This window comes from Phoenix dactylifera, chromosome 3 (genome assembly GCF_051530095.1).
Source record: "Phoenix dactylifera cultivar Ajwa chromosome 3, Ajwa_hap1_PhDact_Kaust_v1.1, whole genome shotgun sequence".
In the NCBI taxonomy this organism is placed as follows: Eukaryota; Viridiplantae; Streptophyta; class Magnoliopsida; order Arecales; family Arecaceae; genus Phoenix; species Phoenix dactylifera.
The window spans coordinates 39,177,610-39,193,121 of NC_143192.1; the positions used below are offsets into that span (position 1 = coordinate 39,177,610).

Consider the following 15,512-nt stretch of genomic DNA (forward strand, 5'->3'; position numbering starts at 1 on the left):
ACAATGATACCATCATGTACCAAAGCCTATGAAAACTTATATCAATTATCAAGAAACCATTATCTGATCCCAACAAGGTTTAAAGACCTGGTCCTAATGATGTTATCAGTTGGGGACTGAGTCAAACATTGTAAGCAGACATCCGCATATTGACACATGGTAAATTGTGGCATCCCATTACCATCCCAAGACCCTTTTCTTCTTCTTTCTTTTTTTATTTTTCCTTATTTTGTGATTGTTTAGGTTTCTTAAGCCTCGTTTTAGGTTTTCTCTAGGTCATATATTAAAATTCATGACAAAAAACTTGGACATGGTTTTGCCTTAATTTGTGAATGTTAACCATTTTTAGTGGAGCAAAACAAAGGTGGGAAAAAAGATACCTAGATATATACATGATTTGGGCTTCCAAGGAGCAGGATCTAAGCTTTCCTATCAAAATCTGAGCTCTCTCCTCTTCTTCGACCCTTTCACACTTCCTCTTTCCTCCTCACCATGTTCAACATCAGCAGCAAAAACATAGAAATGTCATGAGGCTAATTGACCAATTCCCAGCTGGCATTGGGCAAGATGGAGCGGTTCCGGTCCTTGTCCTGCTTAGTGCCAGTTAGTACCAAGCCAAACCAGCCAAGATGCCACTGTTCTACATGGATCGGGGTCTTGGACCTGGTCATCCAATCTGGGATGCCCAGTACAAACAAAGACCAGCTAGGTCCTTAATCCATGAATTCCAATGTAACAGAGATATCAATACTTCTTGTTAGTTTTTCAAAATATCCAACTTTTCTTTTACAAAATATATAGCATGCTGTAGTACTTAATGAATATCAAGCAAATTAATGAAACATCTGCTAGACTACATGAAGCGTTTATAAATTGCAGATGATGTGCAAAGAAATACTTAGATAGCCTACTTTGACAAGATTTACAGGTGTGGGTATATAATTTGCAATTGTTCTTGACATTCAGGTAAATACGTACCCAAAAATGTTTAAGAAGATCATCTATGGCAATACTTAAAACTAACTAATTAACAACAAATTTACAATATCATTTACAACAAATATAGTCATGCTAAGAAGTACTGCAACTATATGCCAAGTATCAAATTTATAATAAGCTGCGAAAGGAAATATTAACAGAGAAAGCAGATGTGAAGTACAACCTGAGGAAGAGCTTTGACGCAGCTGCGATATGTATACAACAAAGATGCCATCTCTTTGCCTTCTTGAATCAGGGTATTCTGGATAATTTTCCAGCATGAATCATTACATATAAGTAGCAAAGACACCTTTGAAGCTAAACTACATGTAACAGTAGAATAGAAAGTATAATTTAAGTTATTCCAGTGCAGTGAGAGCAAAAGCATCAAAGGAGAAATATAGCGAACGATATATACTTAATTCTTTCAGATTGGTTTAGGAAGCAAATAAAATATCATCTGAAACCAAATCCAGCACTTCATGTTGACTTGGGTGCCAAATGAACAATATAGAGCCTGCTGCAGTTATGCTGTAAGAAACAATACTGCCTCAGTGTGTGATGCTAGAAATATTCAAATTACTTTTGACCTAGAAGGGCATCACATCAAACATCAAAAGAGACCTCCATTGAATCTATCATGATGTCACATATTAACTATTTGTGGACTATGTATGTGACCCAAATCAAGGTCCGCCGTACCAGTACCGGTCGGCGTACCGGTGGCCGGCCGGACCGGTACGGTACCAGTCCGGTCCGGTAAGTACCGTTCGGTACCGGTACCGTACCGGCCGGTACGCGGTGGTTTCAAAAATCACAGCACGCGGCGCTATGGTTCTAAAAAAAAAAAAATCATACCGGTGCGAACCGGCTGGTTCGCACCGGTACGAGCCCGTACCGGCCGGTTCGGATAAAAAACCGGAAAATACCGATTTTTTTGTCGTTCCGGTACCGGTCTAGGACCGGACCGGTACGTATCGGCCCGTACCGGCCGGTACGGCATTCCATGACCCAAATAATTCTCCACTGCAATATCCTTGGTTAGTTATATCAACCCTATGCTGGAAGTGAAAAGCCTGATCAGGAACAAAATCAAACATCAAAAGTGATCTCAATTGAATCTATCATGATGTCATACATTAACTATTTGTGACCTATGTATTTGACCCGAATAATTCTCCACTGAAATTTCCTTAGTAGTTATATCAACCCTATGCTGGAAGTGAAAAGCCTGATCAGGAACAAAGTTCAAGACCCGGACATTATTTTAATTTGATGTGCTGAGCTTCCACTTCAAACATATGCTACATTGAAAGAAAGTACAGTAACCTAAGACTCCAAATGAGGTTAGCAGATAGGATTTGTTGCAGCTTCATTTCCTTTTCGGGCAACTTCATATAGCCAAACAAGGTGAGGGAGGAAAACTTGGTTATTGTGATTTGAATGCATTGAAGCATTTCCATCAGGCTAATTTCATACACTCAGGGAATCAGAAGACTTAGCTTCTCATATAAACTTGCTTTCAATTGTTTGTTTTGCAGAGAAACTTCAAAATTAAACAAATTGTTTAGCACAGAGTTTGAAAGTTTGCATTTCCTGTTCTGCTAAAAAAAGAAACTTCAATTATTCTAGATTGTGGAGGTACAGTCTTTCCTTTATTTTTCTTCATGTCACCTGTCACCAGTTAGCAAACTAACCAGCATTATCCAATCCATTCACCCCTTTCCATAGTTACAATGTTCTGATATCAGTTAAAAAAGTCTTCTCTGCAAGCTATGAGTGATATTTATCCAAAGCATTCACCCTTTCCATAGTTAAAATGTTCTGATATCAGTTAAAAAAAGTCTTCTCTGCAAGCTCTGAATGATATTCATTTTACTTCAGGACTCAAAAGCAACATCAATTCCATGCAGATTCTTCTTCTAGTTTTTTTTTTTGGTAATAGATCACTACACACAAGGTCATCGCTGAAAAGCTGATGTGGAACAAAAGCCCTCTATCAAGAGAAAGCTACGATATGATAGATTTATATCCATCATTTTTGTTCTTGCAAGGCTGCTGCAGTCAGGAGTCCTAAAAAACTAGCAAGCTAACCATAAAGAGAAACACGAGACAGAAATATGCCATAAAATGGTCATGAAATGGCAACTTTGCTGTCAAATGGCAAAGACACAAAAGGAATAGAAATGAGCTGATTAGATCATTTAGAATGTTGGTGATGGTTATGGAATGACTAATGGACAATCTCTAGAATTTCAGTTTAGGTGTTCAAATTTGTCGGACATACCATGCCAGTGCCTTACTGGCACACGGACGGCACTGTTAGAGGTATTGGCTTCATGCCAGCTTTTGACATGCTATGCACCAGCACCAGAACGACATGCCATGGCATATATCAGGCCAATGCCAGGCCAACACACAAGCAGCATATGATCTTCAAACCTTGGTTCATCTTCTGTTTGGACTGTTGAAATTTAAAACGCTGTGTGTACGAGTGTTTGTCTAAGTGTATGTGTCAAAGTAGACAGAAACATGCACACTTGAATGCACAAAAACATGAACCACATGGACTAGTGCATATGAATTCATTCATATATCAAAGTAGGCAAATTGATAACCTGGAGGAACCTAAGTCAGTTAATACTGAAAACTCCAGTTAATCATAAGGATGAAACCAATGTCAATGCCAAGTTGCCAACCATGCTATACAAACTGAAATGATAACTTAGAGTGGGAAACAAGGTACAACTGAGAAAGCCAAAGCAAACTTAGCAAGGGGAAGGGAAATAAAGTAATTAACTTTTTAAGGTAACAGGATAGCAAGATAAAAGCAAAAATGAGCGAAAATTGATAGGGAGTATCATTATGAAAGATGGGGAAGAAAATAAAAGATCATAGAGATGCATTGTACCAATTGGTTGATGGCTTTCGTATCTTCTGCTAAAGATAGACGGTAAGCAGCAACATCACCATACTCTACATGGTGTGGACAAAAAATTCTCAGAAACAAGCAATCAATAAAGCATAACATTATTATTCTTAAAACAAAGCATAGAATAAAACCATATTAGTTTTAAAAAAATCTTAATAAAGCATAATGAATCTACAGCCCATAAATATTATGACATAAGGGCACTATAATCAAACATTTATTAATGAATCAGAGAGCATCTACATAAAATACTAGAGCATGTTTATCAGCATAAGCAACATGAACCAAATAGCATAATATACTTAATAAATTATTAAGAAAAACATATATGCAACAAATAATACTACTTAGATGAAGCATATGGCGAGCACATTAATCATCTTCAGTTTTCAGATTTTGCATAAGGACATGAATGAGACTCAATTCACTGAGAGAGACAGAAGTACAGGACGTCTGCAGTAAGATTCCTCATCCCAAAAGTAGGCTGAAAACTTGTTTACATATTTATTACCATTGCTATTTCTGAGAATCTAAGCAATAAAGTGGAACCCCTTCACAGTTTCTTGATGAAAAATCTTAAATATTATAGAAGTTTCATCTCCACTTTTCATAAGATAAAGCCATGTCCTCTAGGAAAAGTCAACAATAAGTGTTTAAAAAAATATTTACAAATTACAACCAGCAAGAAATGGAATACAAGTGCAATTGGATCCTCTCTATGTGAGGAGGAAGCACTACTCTATGTTGTTTAGCAAAGAAAAAACACATAAAGTCCCAGACATATCAGGACTATTGAAAGAGAAAATACGGAGCAAGGTTTTAAATACCATGGGACAGGGCCATCCCAATTTTCCATGGAACATGACACCACGCATACTGACACTCAGAACAATGGATGTCCTATCCCATCCTAGTCCATTGCCAGACTGATCCTGGCCCGAAACTCAAGGATAGTATCATGTGCCAACAGTCGTAGTGGTAGGACACCTTGCAACCCCATTCATATTTAAAACCTTGATACAAAGTGCAAAAAAGATAATGTCTAGGCTATAATGTCATCTATTTATGCATTCTTTATGACCAAACTAAAGAAAAATTCCAGCAACATAAAGAAGATACAGGCCTTGCTCCTCATGTCTTTCACCAATCATGTTCTTCGTATGAAAATCCTAAGTTCAAAACGAGTTGGATAATGCCATATTGCAATTTAGTGAATTAGTTGACTGACTCACAAACAGCAGGTTATATGGGAATTTAAGAACATATAGAACAAAGGTAAAGAAGAGGAGGATGAAACATGGACTTCTCCCCAACCTGGGATGCATGATAAATTATCATCTACTATGTGACATGTCAGAAAAAAGGCACCAAGAGGCAGAGAGAGAGAGAGAAAAAAGTTCGGAATACATGATGATGCACATGGATCAATGTTTCAAGAAGAAGAATGACATGCATGATATACAAATAGAGTATCTAAAGTGGCTACAACAGCCTTGAGAGCAGATTTCTGAATAAGAAGCAATGAGATCTTTCTTGAAAATTGAAATGGAAACCATATGACCTAAGGTACAGAACGCCCCAGCAATGATCCATCATGTGATCACTCTGTCTGCACTTTATACACTTATGCCATAGTTTGATTAACTATTATATATGATATTATTATGATGATGGCTGAATTATCTAATAAATTTTAATATGTTATATGTTACATATTATAGGTTATATATTATATGTTATGCGTTATATGTTATATGTTATATGTTATATATTATAGGTTATAGGTTACATGTTATATGTTATATATTATATGTTATAGGTTATATGTCATATGTTATATGTTATATGTTATTATTATATGTTATACATTATATAATATATGTTATATATTATATATTATATTATCATATACTTATCTAATTAAATGTAATGTATATTTGTAAGACCATCAAAGCCAGTCCCAAGCCAAACAAGAAAGGTGGAGGTGAATGTTAGGTTGACTATCAGTCATAAAAATTATGTCAAACTATGAAAAGGATCCAAAGTCAATATGTGTGGATGCTAGGGTGAAGTTGACCCCATATAGTTGGAAAAGAATTTATGTTTACAGTTATTGTTAATTTTTCATTTGTTCGAGCAAACCGTGCTTGGTCTAAATGAAGAGCAGTCCATAACCCATGCTGAAACTATCTGGGCCTTCAAAAAATTGGGTTCGAGACAGCCACATTAGTTCAAAAGCAAACTCAAGTATGGCATGCTTTAAATATGCTCCCCCCCCCCAAAGAAAAACAGGCTCCATTAATAAAAAAGCAAGATACAGACATGTGAAAGCACCCACATGCCACAAATGTTAATCTACCTCACCTCTTGGCTATTTATTCCCTTGTCCGTGCAGATACAAAGCCCACATAGAAAGGTTCTTTGCTTCTTAGTAAAATCACAAACAAAGCTTATGACAACCAGTCCATCTAGTTCCCAGGGTCCTATCAAGTCATCTCCAGACTCTCAAGCTCTGCCTCTTTGCATCCAACATATTTTCAAAAAGGCTTCTAGCCAATCTCTTCTAATCTACACCTTCCAAACTTTTATTACTCAATATCATAGACATAATTCCATAGACATGTCTCCTAAGGAAACATAGTAACATACAAAAAGTACCACTACATCCTGAATATTTGTAAGTCTTGTACAAGCCTAATGTTTCCTTGGTATCTTCCATGTCGCCAAATGTCGCGTTTCTCATGTAGCGCAATGTTCATAAATAAACATGTCTGACCCCCCATTTCTTATAATTGATTGCCTTCTTATCTCTTTCCAGCTTTTGCTTCCTGTTATTTCATTTTGTCTTCATTCACCCAACGTTCAGGGGAAACCATCATGCAATATTTTTAATGTCTAGCCATGCTGAGGTTTGCAATTTACAGTTTTTAACATGTTCAAAAATGTTGGAATTTTAAAATTGCTAAAGGAATGTAGTATTGGAAAAAGATTATCTTAGTGAGGGTTACTTTGAAATCCATTTTCTACTTGATGTGAAGATTCATTAGTTGTTAATTTGTCAACCACTAGATTCATTTATGGATTTTAATTTACCGTTGACTTAGATACAAGTAACCCAGTACTTGATATACCATTGAGTCTAAACTCTAGATAGTTTAAATGTCTTTGCACAGAAAGGTAAATACTAAAAAATGCAGGATAAGTTAATCATATAAGCTACCAGCATGTAGATCCTTTACTAACAGTTTAACAGAACAGCCATGCACATTCAACAAAACAACCACGCATGTTCAACAGAACAGCCATTGCATGACCACACTCAATAAATTTATATTACTGTAGAAAATAGAAATTTAGTTTGTTTGTGTGTGATATATTCCAGCATTCATCCAAAAAATCTCACTCCCAAAACCATCACCTTGGAAATCCACATTCAAAACAAAGGTATCACATGCCTAGGTGGAGGGTATCATGTGCTATGCCAAGGAGATTTTTCAATTTCTATGTTCTAAAAGCATTGCTCGCATATTTTTCATTCAATATAAAAATATTTGCAAGCTCATGTTTTTCGGTGACTATAATTACAATCACCATCCCTTATTCAATTACTCTAGTATTTGGAACCAGCACTGCGAAATGAATTCTTGTTGCCACCAACTATGGGCAAGTATTTTAATCTTTTAACAAAAATATCATTGGCTTGAAACATACTAGACTTGGCAAGACTTTTATGAATGACAAAATAGATAGTGCACTGCCTGCATATGTCTTGGAACCTTGCCTCTCACATAGTATTTGAGTCCGGAGTTCTATCATACTATTGCAAAATAGCATAAAGTACCAAGAAAGAGGGGGAGGACAATTCTAAAGACAAACTTGACAGTAATCTATTATATATCATTCAGATAATACATACCTATAGGGCTATTAGTTGCGTATCTCTCACTAGACAGCAAAACAGATAGTCCCTGCACATCCGGCTGCTCATCCTGAAAGCTCAGCAGATTCATATATTATTCATAAGGTGAAACATAATATAAATTTATATAGTCAGGGCAAGTGTTCAAGATAACAAACCCTACTTTATTTTCTAAAGGCAAAATAACATTGAAGCAGGTTTCTAAGTCAACAATGATGAGTCAGAGAACCAGCTAGGAAGCTCAGATGCATTTTAAAGACAGTTTTCAAACCAAATGAAATATATGATGACACAACTGGTCCTCAGCTTGAAATATCAGGAATACGGCAAAACTAACATACACATTCCTCCTATGTATAATGCAAAGTCCCTCCTATATATAATGCTCTCCCCTTTAATAATTACACCCTTCTTGAGCACATCACAAGAGTATGAGGGAGAGAGAGAGAGAGAAGTATCTGAAAAAAAAGTTGATTTTTAAAAGTAAATGTAAACTAAATTTGTATATTTATCTGAAAGAATTTGTATTGGCCATGTTTCTAGGAGTCAGATAAAAATTGGAAGCTTAAAATACTTATCAAATTCTTTGATTGCCAGTTTTACAGAAACGTGGAAGGTGGATTTTCCAACAATGTGCCCAACACACCAAGCCGTCAAAATTTGACTATGTTGGTCTATTTTTCTCACTGCTCTCTATTAGGAAAAGCTTTTAGTGAAGCCAAAGGTCCTATCAGGCTTAAAAAGATATTTTACTATTTTATTTAGTTTTTTTAGCACTTCTAAGTCTTACATGAATTGTGTAAGAGTCATAAGTCTGTAAGAAGCCCTTTATCTATAAATATCTGTTAACTCTTCTCTTTTACCCACAGAATTGAGTTTAATAAAATTTGGGAGTTTTCTCTACTGCATCCATCCTAGAGACCCATGGTGAAACACTACAATCTGCAGGAAGAACATTGCGAGAGGCACGGCAACTTCAATGAGTTCCAGGGAAGATTGTGGTGCAAGGCTTGGGCTCTAGTACTAAAGCCTTGGGAAGCCGAAGGAGCAAGACCAAAGGTCTGGCAGGAGGAGAAAGTGTGAGGCCTTCTCGTTATCCACAAAACCTACTATCCCTTTGCTTATTTTATCATATTCACTTCTGCAATCCATATTTATATGCTCTTCTATATATTTTATATTGCTTCCACTTAGTTTCATATTTTCCTATGTGGCTACTCTTAATAAACATAGCAAGGAAGAGGTGGATCTACAACCCTACCCGCATCAACCAAGCAACTTTAGCAATCAACCAAATAGCATAGTAGTCAATGACACTCACAATACGACAAGTAAAAACCAATGATAAACACAACCAGGAGGCTAACTTTGCTGTCAACATTCAACTTCTCGACATTTAACAATCCAATGGGCCTTGCATATATTTTGGAACTCATCATAATTTGTCAAAATACCTCTTTCTTCATCACCATTAGTACACCCAGCATACTGCAAGTTGCAACTGCCATCTCCTTTATTCTTCCATTTTAGACCCACCTATTTCTTGAGACCCAAAGAGACACACCAGCATAGTGTCAAATCGCTAGTAGACCAAGAAAATCATATTTGATAAAAAAGAAACGGCAAGTGAGCACTATTTTTTTTTCAATTAATTGCGTCTTACATCCATTTTCCATCCCCTTGTTTTCTAAATAGTGCTTGCTTTGTTTGACCTGAAATCAGCAATTTTGCATCAATATCCATGACAATTTAGATAAGTTGGTGTGCTCATGACTTTGATGCTTCAATAAACTTAACATATCTCATCTCAAAACTCTAAGTTCTCATTTATTTTGTTAAAAATATATACCTTTCCATCATCTCAAAATTTAGTAGTCCTCTTCTAGTGTGCTTAATTGATAATGTTGTTTATCTAGCATTTTTTGCCTCAAGATAATTAATAAAATACTCACTTCATCCTCTAGTTCTTAAAGTCGGCATACCATTTGTCCTATGTTTAAGCTCCAAAAGTTCTGGTTAATTCTTTTATAGGTACCTTGGTTAAAAGCTTGCCTTCAAGAATGACCTTGTGGTTATTCAAGATGTTGCTCCCCTTGGTTACCACTTCCCATGTTTGGCACAGGACAAGAATGAGAATGTCCAACCCCCTATTTTGGCATAGCCCATCTTGGCATGGTCCTCCTTAAACTCTAGAAATGTAGTCAATTCCAACTCTCAAGTCTTAATTACTAGTAAGTTAAGATAAAAATAACAGATAGACCTCAGGAAAAAAAGAAAGTGTCATAACATAAACAAAAGTGTAACTCGCTAGGCAAATCTTTAATCTAATTAAGTAGCTCGCATTGACAAACAAAGAATGATTCGATTCATGAACTCCAATAAACCAACCACATTTTATTATGTGCAAGGAAAAGGAAGCATACATGGCCGCTCTGGATGTGCTGCAACGCAATCCCCTCCTTCTATCCTTCTCAAAATTTCCACACTCATCACTCGACAACACCAACACATGATCAAAGATATTCAAGGTTACAGGCACATCCAAGAGAAGTCAAGCCCTACATACTCATTACTATGAAACTACCCAAGAAAGACATCCACCGCATCACCAGCCCTTCCAGCAACCAACCCAAAAAGCTCCTTCCAGCATATGAGACTAATCCAGCCAATTCCCATTCCAAGCCACTGATTTCCTGGTCACCCAAGCACTTTTAGACCAAGCAAGCCAACCCTATCTCCGAAATAAAAGGACTCAAGAAACTTCATCATCCTTCCAAGACCCCAGCAACCAAAATTCTAAAGATTTTTTTTTTTGAAAAAAAAAAGGCAACTATCTTTTTTGTGATTTAAAAGCGAAAAAAACCCTAATTTCAGCCAAAAAGAATTCCATCATCATTTCCAAAACCCGCCAACTTCTTGGCCCCTTGAGAAATATTGGACCAAGCAAAAACAACCCTTCCTCCGAAAAAAAGGATTCACGGAACTCCATCATCCTTCCAGAACCACCAATTTATAATCCTTTTCAAGATTTAAAGGCAGATAAAACCCTACTTTCGAGCTAGAAAACTTCCAGCATTCCTTCTAAAAGACCCTGGACTAACTCAGAAAATTAAACAGCAATTCGTGCGATCAATTCCAGTCCTCGATCTCCTTCAAACCGAACAAGAAAAGATCGAGAAAAACAAGAACGGCATTGGAGATAGAGATACTGTAGAGAGAGAAAACAAAAAATTTCAGAGAAAAGGAGATCGAAGAAGCGGCATCGGATCTTGACATACCTCCAGTGAGAAGGTCGAGAGAGCGGCAATGGCTTCTTCGACAGGAATCGCCATGGACTTGGCCTCTTCCTGAGAGAGAAACGCCTGCCGACGCTCTCCTAAGCGAACGGAGGATCCCGCGATCGGGCCGTAGTGGGAGCGGAAAGAAACCGGGCGCGCTTCCGTTTTTATTCGAGAGGAGAGGTTTAGTAGCCTTGAAGGAAAAGGGTCATCATATAAGCAGTAAGCTTCTCCGGACGGATTTTTATCCGTTGGTATTTTACCGTTTCACCAAGAACTCGTGTCCGGCGGCTGTCTCCAGTTGTAATGTATGTAAGCCAGGGCTCTTTTTTTATCTTAATTCGGAGGCTTTCGGGTGTAATCGTTTCCGGTTTCCTTAGTTACTGTTGGATTGTACCTTTTTTTTTGTTCCGGTTTGGCTGTATCTTTAGCCAGTTTACAAAAAAATTAAAAAGATTAGGCTAATGTTGAAGATATCCTTAAAATTAGATCTATCAAATTTTTGAACTGTTCTGTTCATTTGGTGTCACGTGACCATCAAATAGTACTATAGAATTATATCACAATCAAACTGCCTAATCATCACCCGCTTTGAGATCTACGCAAACATAATGACATTTGAATCAACCCAACAATGGTTTCAGAACTTGTTTGTACCCCGCGGGCCCAAATAATTTTACAGATTTGGGTCGGGTCGGATCAGGACGGGGCAGGTCGTAGGATTGAAAATCCAAAATTATCCAAATTTCAAATGGGTCGAATCAATTTAGATCTGAATTCAGTAAACCCACATCCCATAGCCTCAAATAATTTTACAGATTCGAGTCGGGTCGGAGCGAGGCAAGTCGTAGGATTAAAAATCCAAAATTACCCAAATTTCAAATGAGTCGGTTCAAGTCGGATCTGAATTCAATAAATCTAGATTCAATCAAAAAATGGAATGGATCTAATTTAAGAATCCGACTCGACTCCACGAATCCTCTAAAATAGGTTGGGTTGGGTCATGGGTCAAACCCGACCCATCCGCAGCCTTAAGACTAACACCATTTGATGGTCGAAGAGTTAAGGGACCGCTTTAGAATAAGTTGTAAACTAGAGGGACCATATGAAATTTTTTAAAATCGATAAGATATTTTTAAGATCGGCCCAAAGCTGTAGAGGTGTTTCTGTATTTTTTCTAAAATACCCAAGAGAGAAGGTATAACCTGTCTCGAGCCCAATTTCAAAATACATATAACTAACTCTCCACGAACCTTCTCTCGTGACACCAAAAAATATGATTTATATATTAAGAAATAATTTTTATAGTTTTATCCAAACGGACCAAACCAATTCATCTAATATGTCATGTCTGATTTTATCACTCTGTTCTGACTCTACCCGCCCAACGACATCCCAAGACATTGTACGTGGCAGACGAGGGTATTTTTTTTTTTTTTTTTTTCCTTGCTGTGAAGATGGGTACTATCCGAATCCGAATATACCCAACAAAATTAAAAATAGGATATCACAGAATCTCCTAAGTAAATTCTCTCTTCGGATCTACAGGTTGCCACCAGAGTGATTGGCCGTATAAGCAGCCACCCAGTCTGCAGCACTATTGGCCTCTCAGAATACGTGCTTAGCCTGAAAGGTCATTCCATCCCTGCTCATTGATCAAATATTCCGAAGTAGGGGTGGTCCCCACTCCGACCACTCGAACCTTTCTGGATCCAATCTATCACTTTGACTGAGTCACCTTCCACAATGATGGATCTGGCCTGCAAAATCCGGCGAGCATAGCGAATGCCCGCTCAAGCCGCATGTAGCTCAACTCCAGAAATCATGGTATCCGACAGCTGACAACTGCCATGCGCCACCACCCTCGAGCGCGAGTCCCTAATCACAAAGTCTACGACCCTTTTGTACCCTTCATTTAGTACTGACCTATTAAAGTTGACCTTAAAAAAGCCCACGGATGGGAGCTTTCATATGAAGAACACCATCCGTGGCCCTGGAGGATAATGACTTAGCACGCACGCACATACGCATACTTATTTGCCAATTAGTTGCTGAGCGGCAAATCAGGACAGCCGCCGTTTACTCAGTTCACATAGCCGTCAGCAAGTAGCTTGCAGCCTAATAGCTTTAAAATTTTATTTTTAAAAAGCATATTTAGTTTACTTTCTTCCTTTCTTTTCCTTTTTCCTTTTTTTTTATTTTTTTTAATTGCAATATGGGGTTAGCCCAAGCCAGCTTCTGACTACCGAAAGATGTTGGGCGGTCTCCACAGCTAGTGGTAGCTGTGCGGACTAAAGGCTATGCATTGCCACACACCAACAAATAAAAATTAAAAGAAAGGGGAAGATAGGTAGCAATTTCTGCTGGCTTCTAAAAGAAGTTGGGGACTGTGTGATGGTTTGTAAGTATTCTTCTGCATAGTTGTGGGGTGTGGAGACTACCTTGTGCGAATTTGCTGCTGCTGCTTCTGCTTCTGATATCCTTATTCAGAACAGATAGTTGGACTCATTTGAACTTCCTAAGAATGATTCAATAATTAAAAACTATGCCATTAATATTGCTGATTTCTCTGCCTTGGTTGTGGTAGCACTAAAGGTCAGTTTTAATCAAGAATCACTGAATTGGTACCAGTAGGCATACCAATTGGCTACTGGACCAGTTCAAACCGGATCGAGGCGTCCAAAAGTCTAAAAAAAATGGGCCTAGGTACGGAGGCCGGCACGACATTCTTTGGTTCTAACTGGGCAGCATCTAAATGCTTGGGACCATTAAAATTTCAGTAATTGGCAACTAGTAAAGATTCCTTGCCTCTACCATTCATCCAAAGAATCATCAGTGTTGGGAATGATCCGCAGTTGCTAAAACTTCGAGTGAAGCAGATGTAAAAGCTTCCCAATGGTGTTTGGGCCACTCCTTAAATGATCCAGGGCTGCCATTTGGAGTCTGAGTGGCTCTATCATGCTCCAAGGCTGGTCTTGGATGTTCTAGTCTCACCTAGACCAGAAAAAGCGACATTGATTTATTCTTCTTCAAGATCATGTTGCACTTGGCCTATTACTTTTCTGAGGACTCCAAGAGCCATCAATACCCCATGCTTTGGGCATGATAAGTAGATGTAGTTCAGGCCATGGACTATTCTATTACCCTGAGGGACACAGTAAGCAGAGCTCTCGAAGAAGTTTCAAAGAAATGCCTATGAAACAAAATTGAATACAGAGCAAAGTTAAGCTACTCATTGCATTATATTAGCAAAAAAAGCCAGAAAATACATGATAATGACTGAACTCAAATAAATGACGCTTCACTAGAAAGAAAAAAGAAATATAATATCACTTTTAATATTGGATTAACTTTGAATTCACATTAACTTGTGGTAGCAACAACAATCACCAAGACTCGTTGCAATGTGAAATCATCGAGAGCGAGAGAGATTACATAGACGATCCCTTTCGGTTGTTTTTCGGCTTGCTAACCTTATCTGTGTCAAGGTTATCGATGCGAGCTCGTCTTGTAAGATTCGATTCCAAGGCTCAGGTATGGATATCAGTCTCACAAGATTGTGTATATAATTAATAAACCTCTAGTGCATCTCCTTGGCTAGTGCAAAAACTAATGAGCAAACTTGGTACCAACTAAAAGACAGAAGAAACAAAATCCAATTGGTTGCCTTTTGCTTATTGTTTTACGTAGTTGGCGCACTTCCAAGAATAAAACTCATTGGCTAAATGAAAGTTTGGTACCCCCACCGACAGGCCAGATCACATACAGCTCATGTGATGGCTATTTGAGATGCCAGGCGAATGCTGTAAAACAGAAGCAACCAACCACACACCTTGACCGGACACCAAACAAAACAAATAAACTAGGACCACAATGATGCCAACCCCACAAAATTTATTTATCTCAGAGACCGACCAACTCCCAGAGTCAATTCAATAATTCTGTAAACCAACTTCTCCTCAAAAGGAAATAAAATTCACAAATTCTTCTACCAACTAAAGCTGTATTTCCGAGAATGTCGGAAAGTGTTTCAAGGTCCTCTTATCCTTTCTTTCTGCAGCCTGTCAGTTTAACAAACAGATCCTCCTAATCTCATTAACAAATGTTATAAGAGTCTGACAGGATTATAAAATGGTAGGGAGATGACTATAATTTAATGTTTTGCACCTTGACAGGTATTCTAGACTGTTGTATTTCTCCAAGAAGGAAAAACCACAGGGGCCTTTCTTTTACCTTGCCCAGAAAGAGACACTTCTCAGAGCCTGTCACTACGACCACCCACAGCTCCAGGCCTCCTCGGCATTTAATCTATTTAACACACTGATAAGGTCACAGCTGATATAAGATATTTAACATATCCTCCAACAACAAGGCATTATTGGCCCACCATTATCCGGAGACACCT

At 37.9% G+C, this 15,512-nt stretch overlaps 1 protein-coding gene across 1 annotated transcript in view; it reads right to left on the reverse strand.

Annotated features, from left to right (window-relative positions):
* Positions 1 to 11,387, reverse strand: part of PIR121 (transcription activator) — a 78,907-nt gene extending 67,520 nt beyond the window's left edge. The window contains exons 1-4 of the mRNA XM_008811437.5: positions 11,108 to 11,387; positions 7,827 to 7,899; positions 3,890 to 3,954; positions 1,163 to 1,240 (exon numbers count right to left, since the gene is read on the reverse strand). Coding sequence (XP_008809659.2) covers positions 1,163 to 1,240; positions 3,890 to 3,954; positions 7,827 to 7,899; positions 11,108 to 11,161 — 270 coding nt within the window. The 5' untranslated portion in view covers positions 11,162 to 11,387. The remainder of the gene's footprint in view (positions 1 to 1,162; positions 1,241 to 3,889; positions 3,955 to 7,826; positions 7,900 to 11,107) is intronic.
* Positions 11,388 to 15,512: the final 4,125 nt, after the last annotated feature.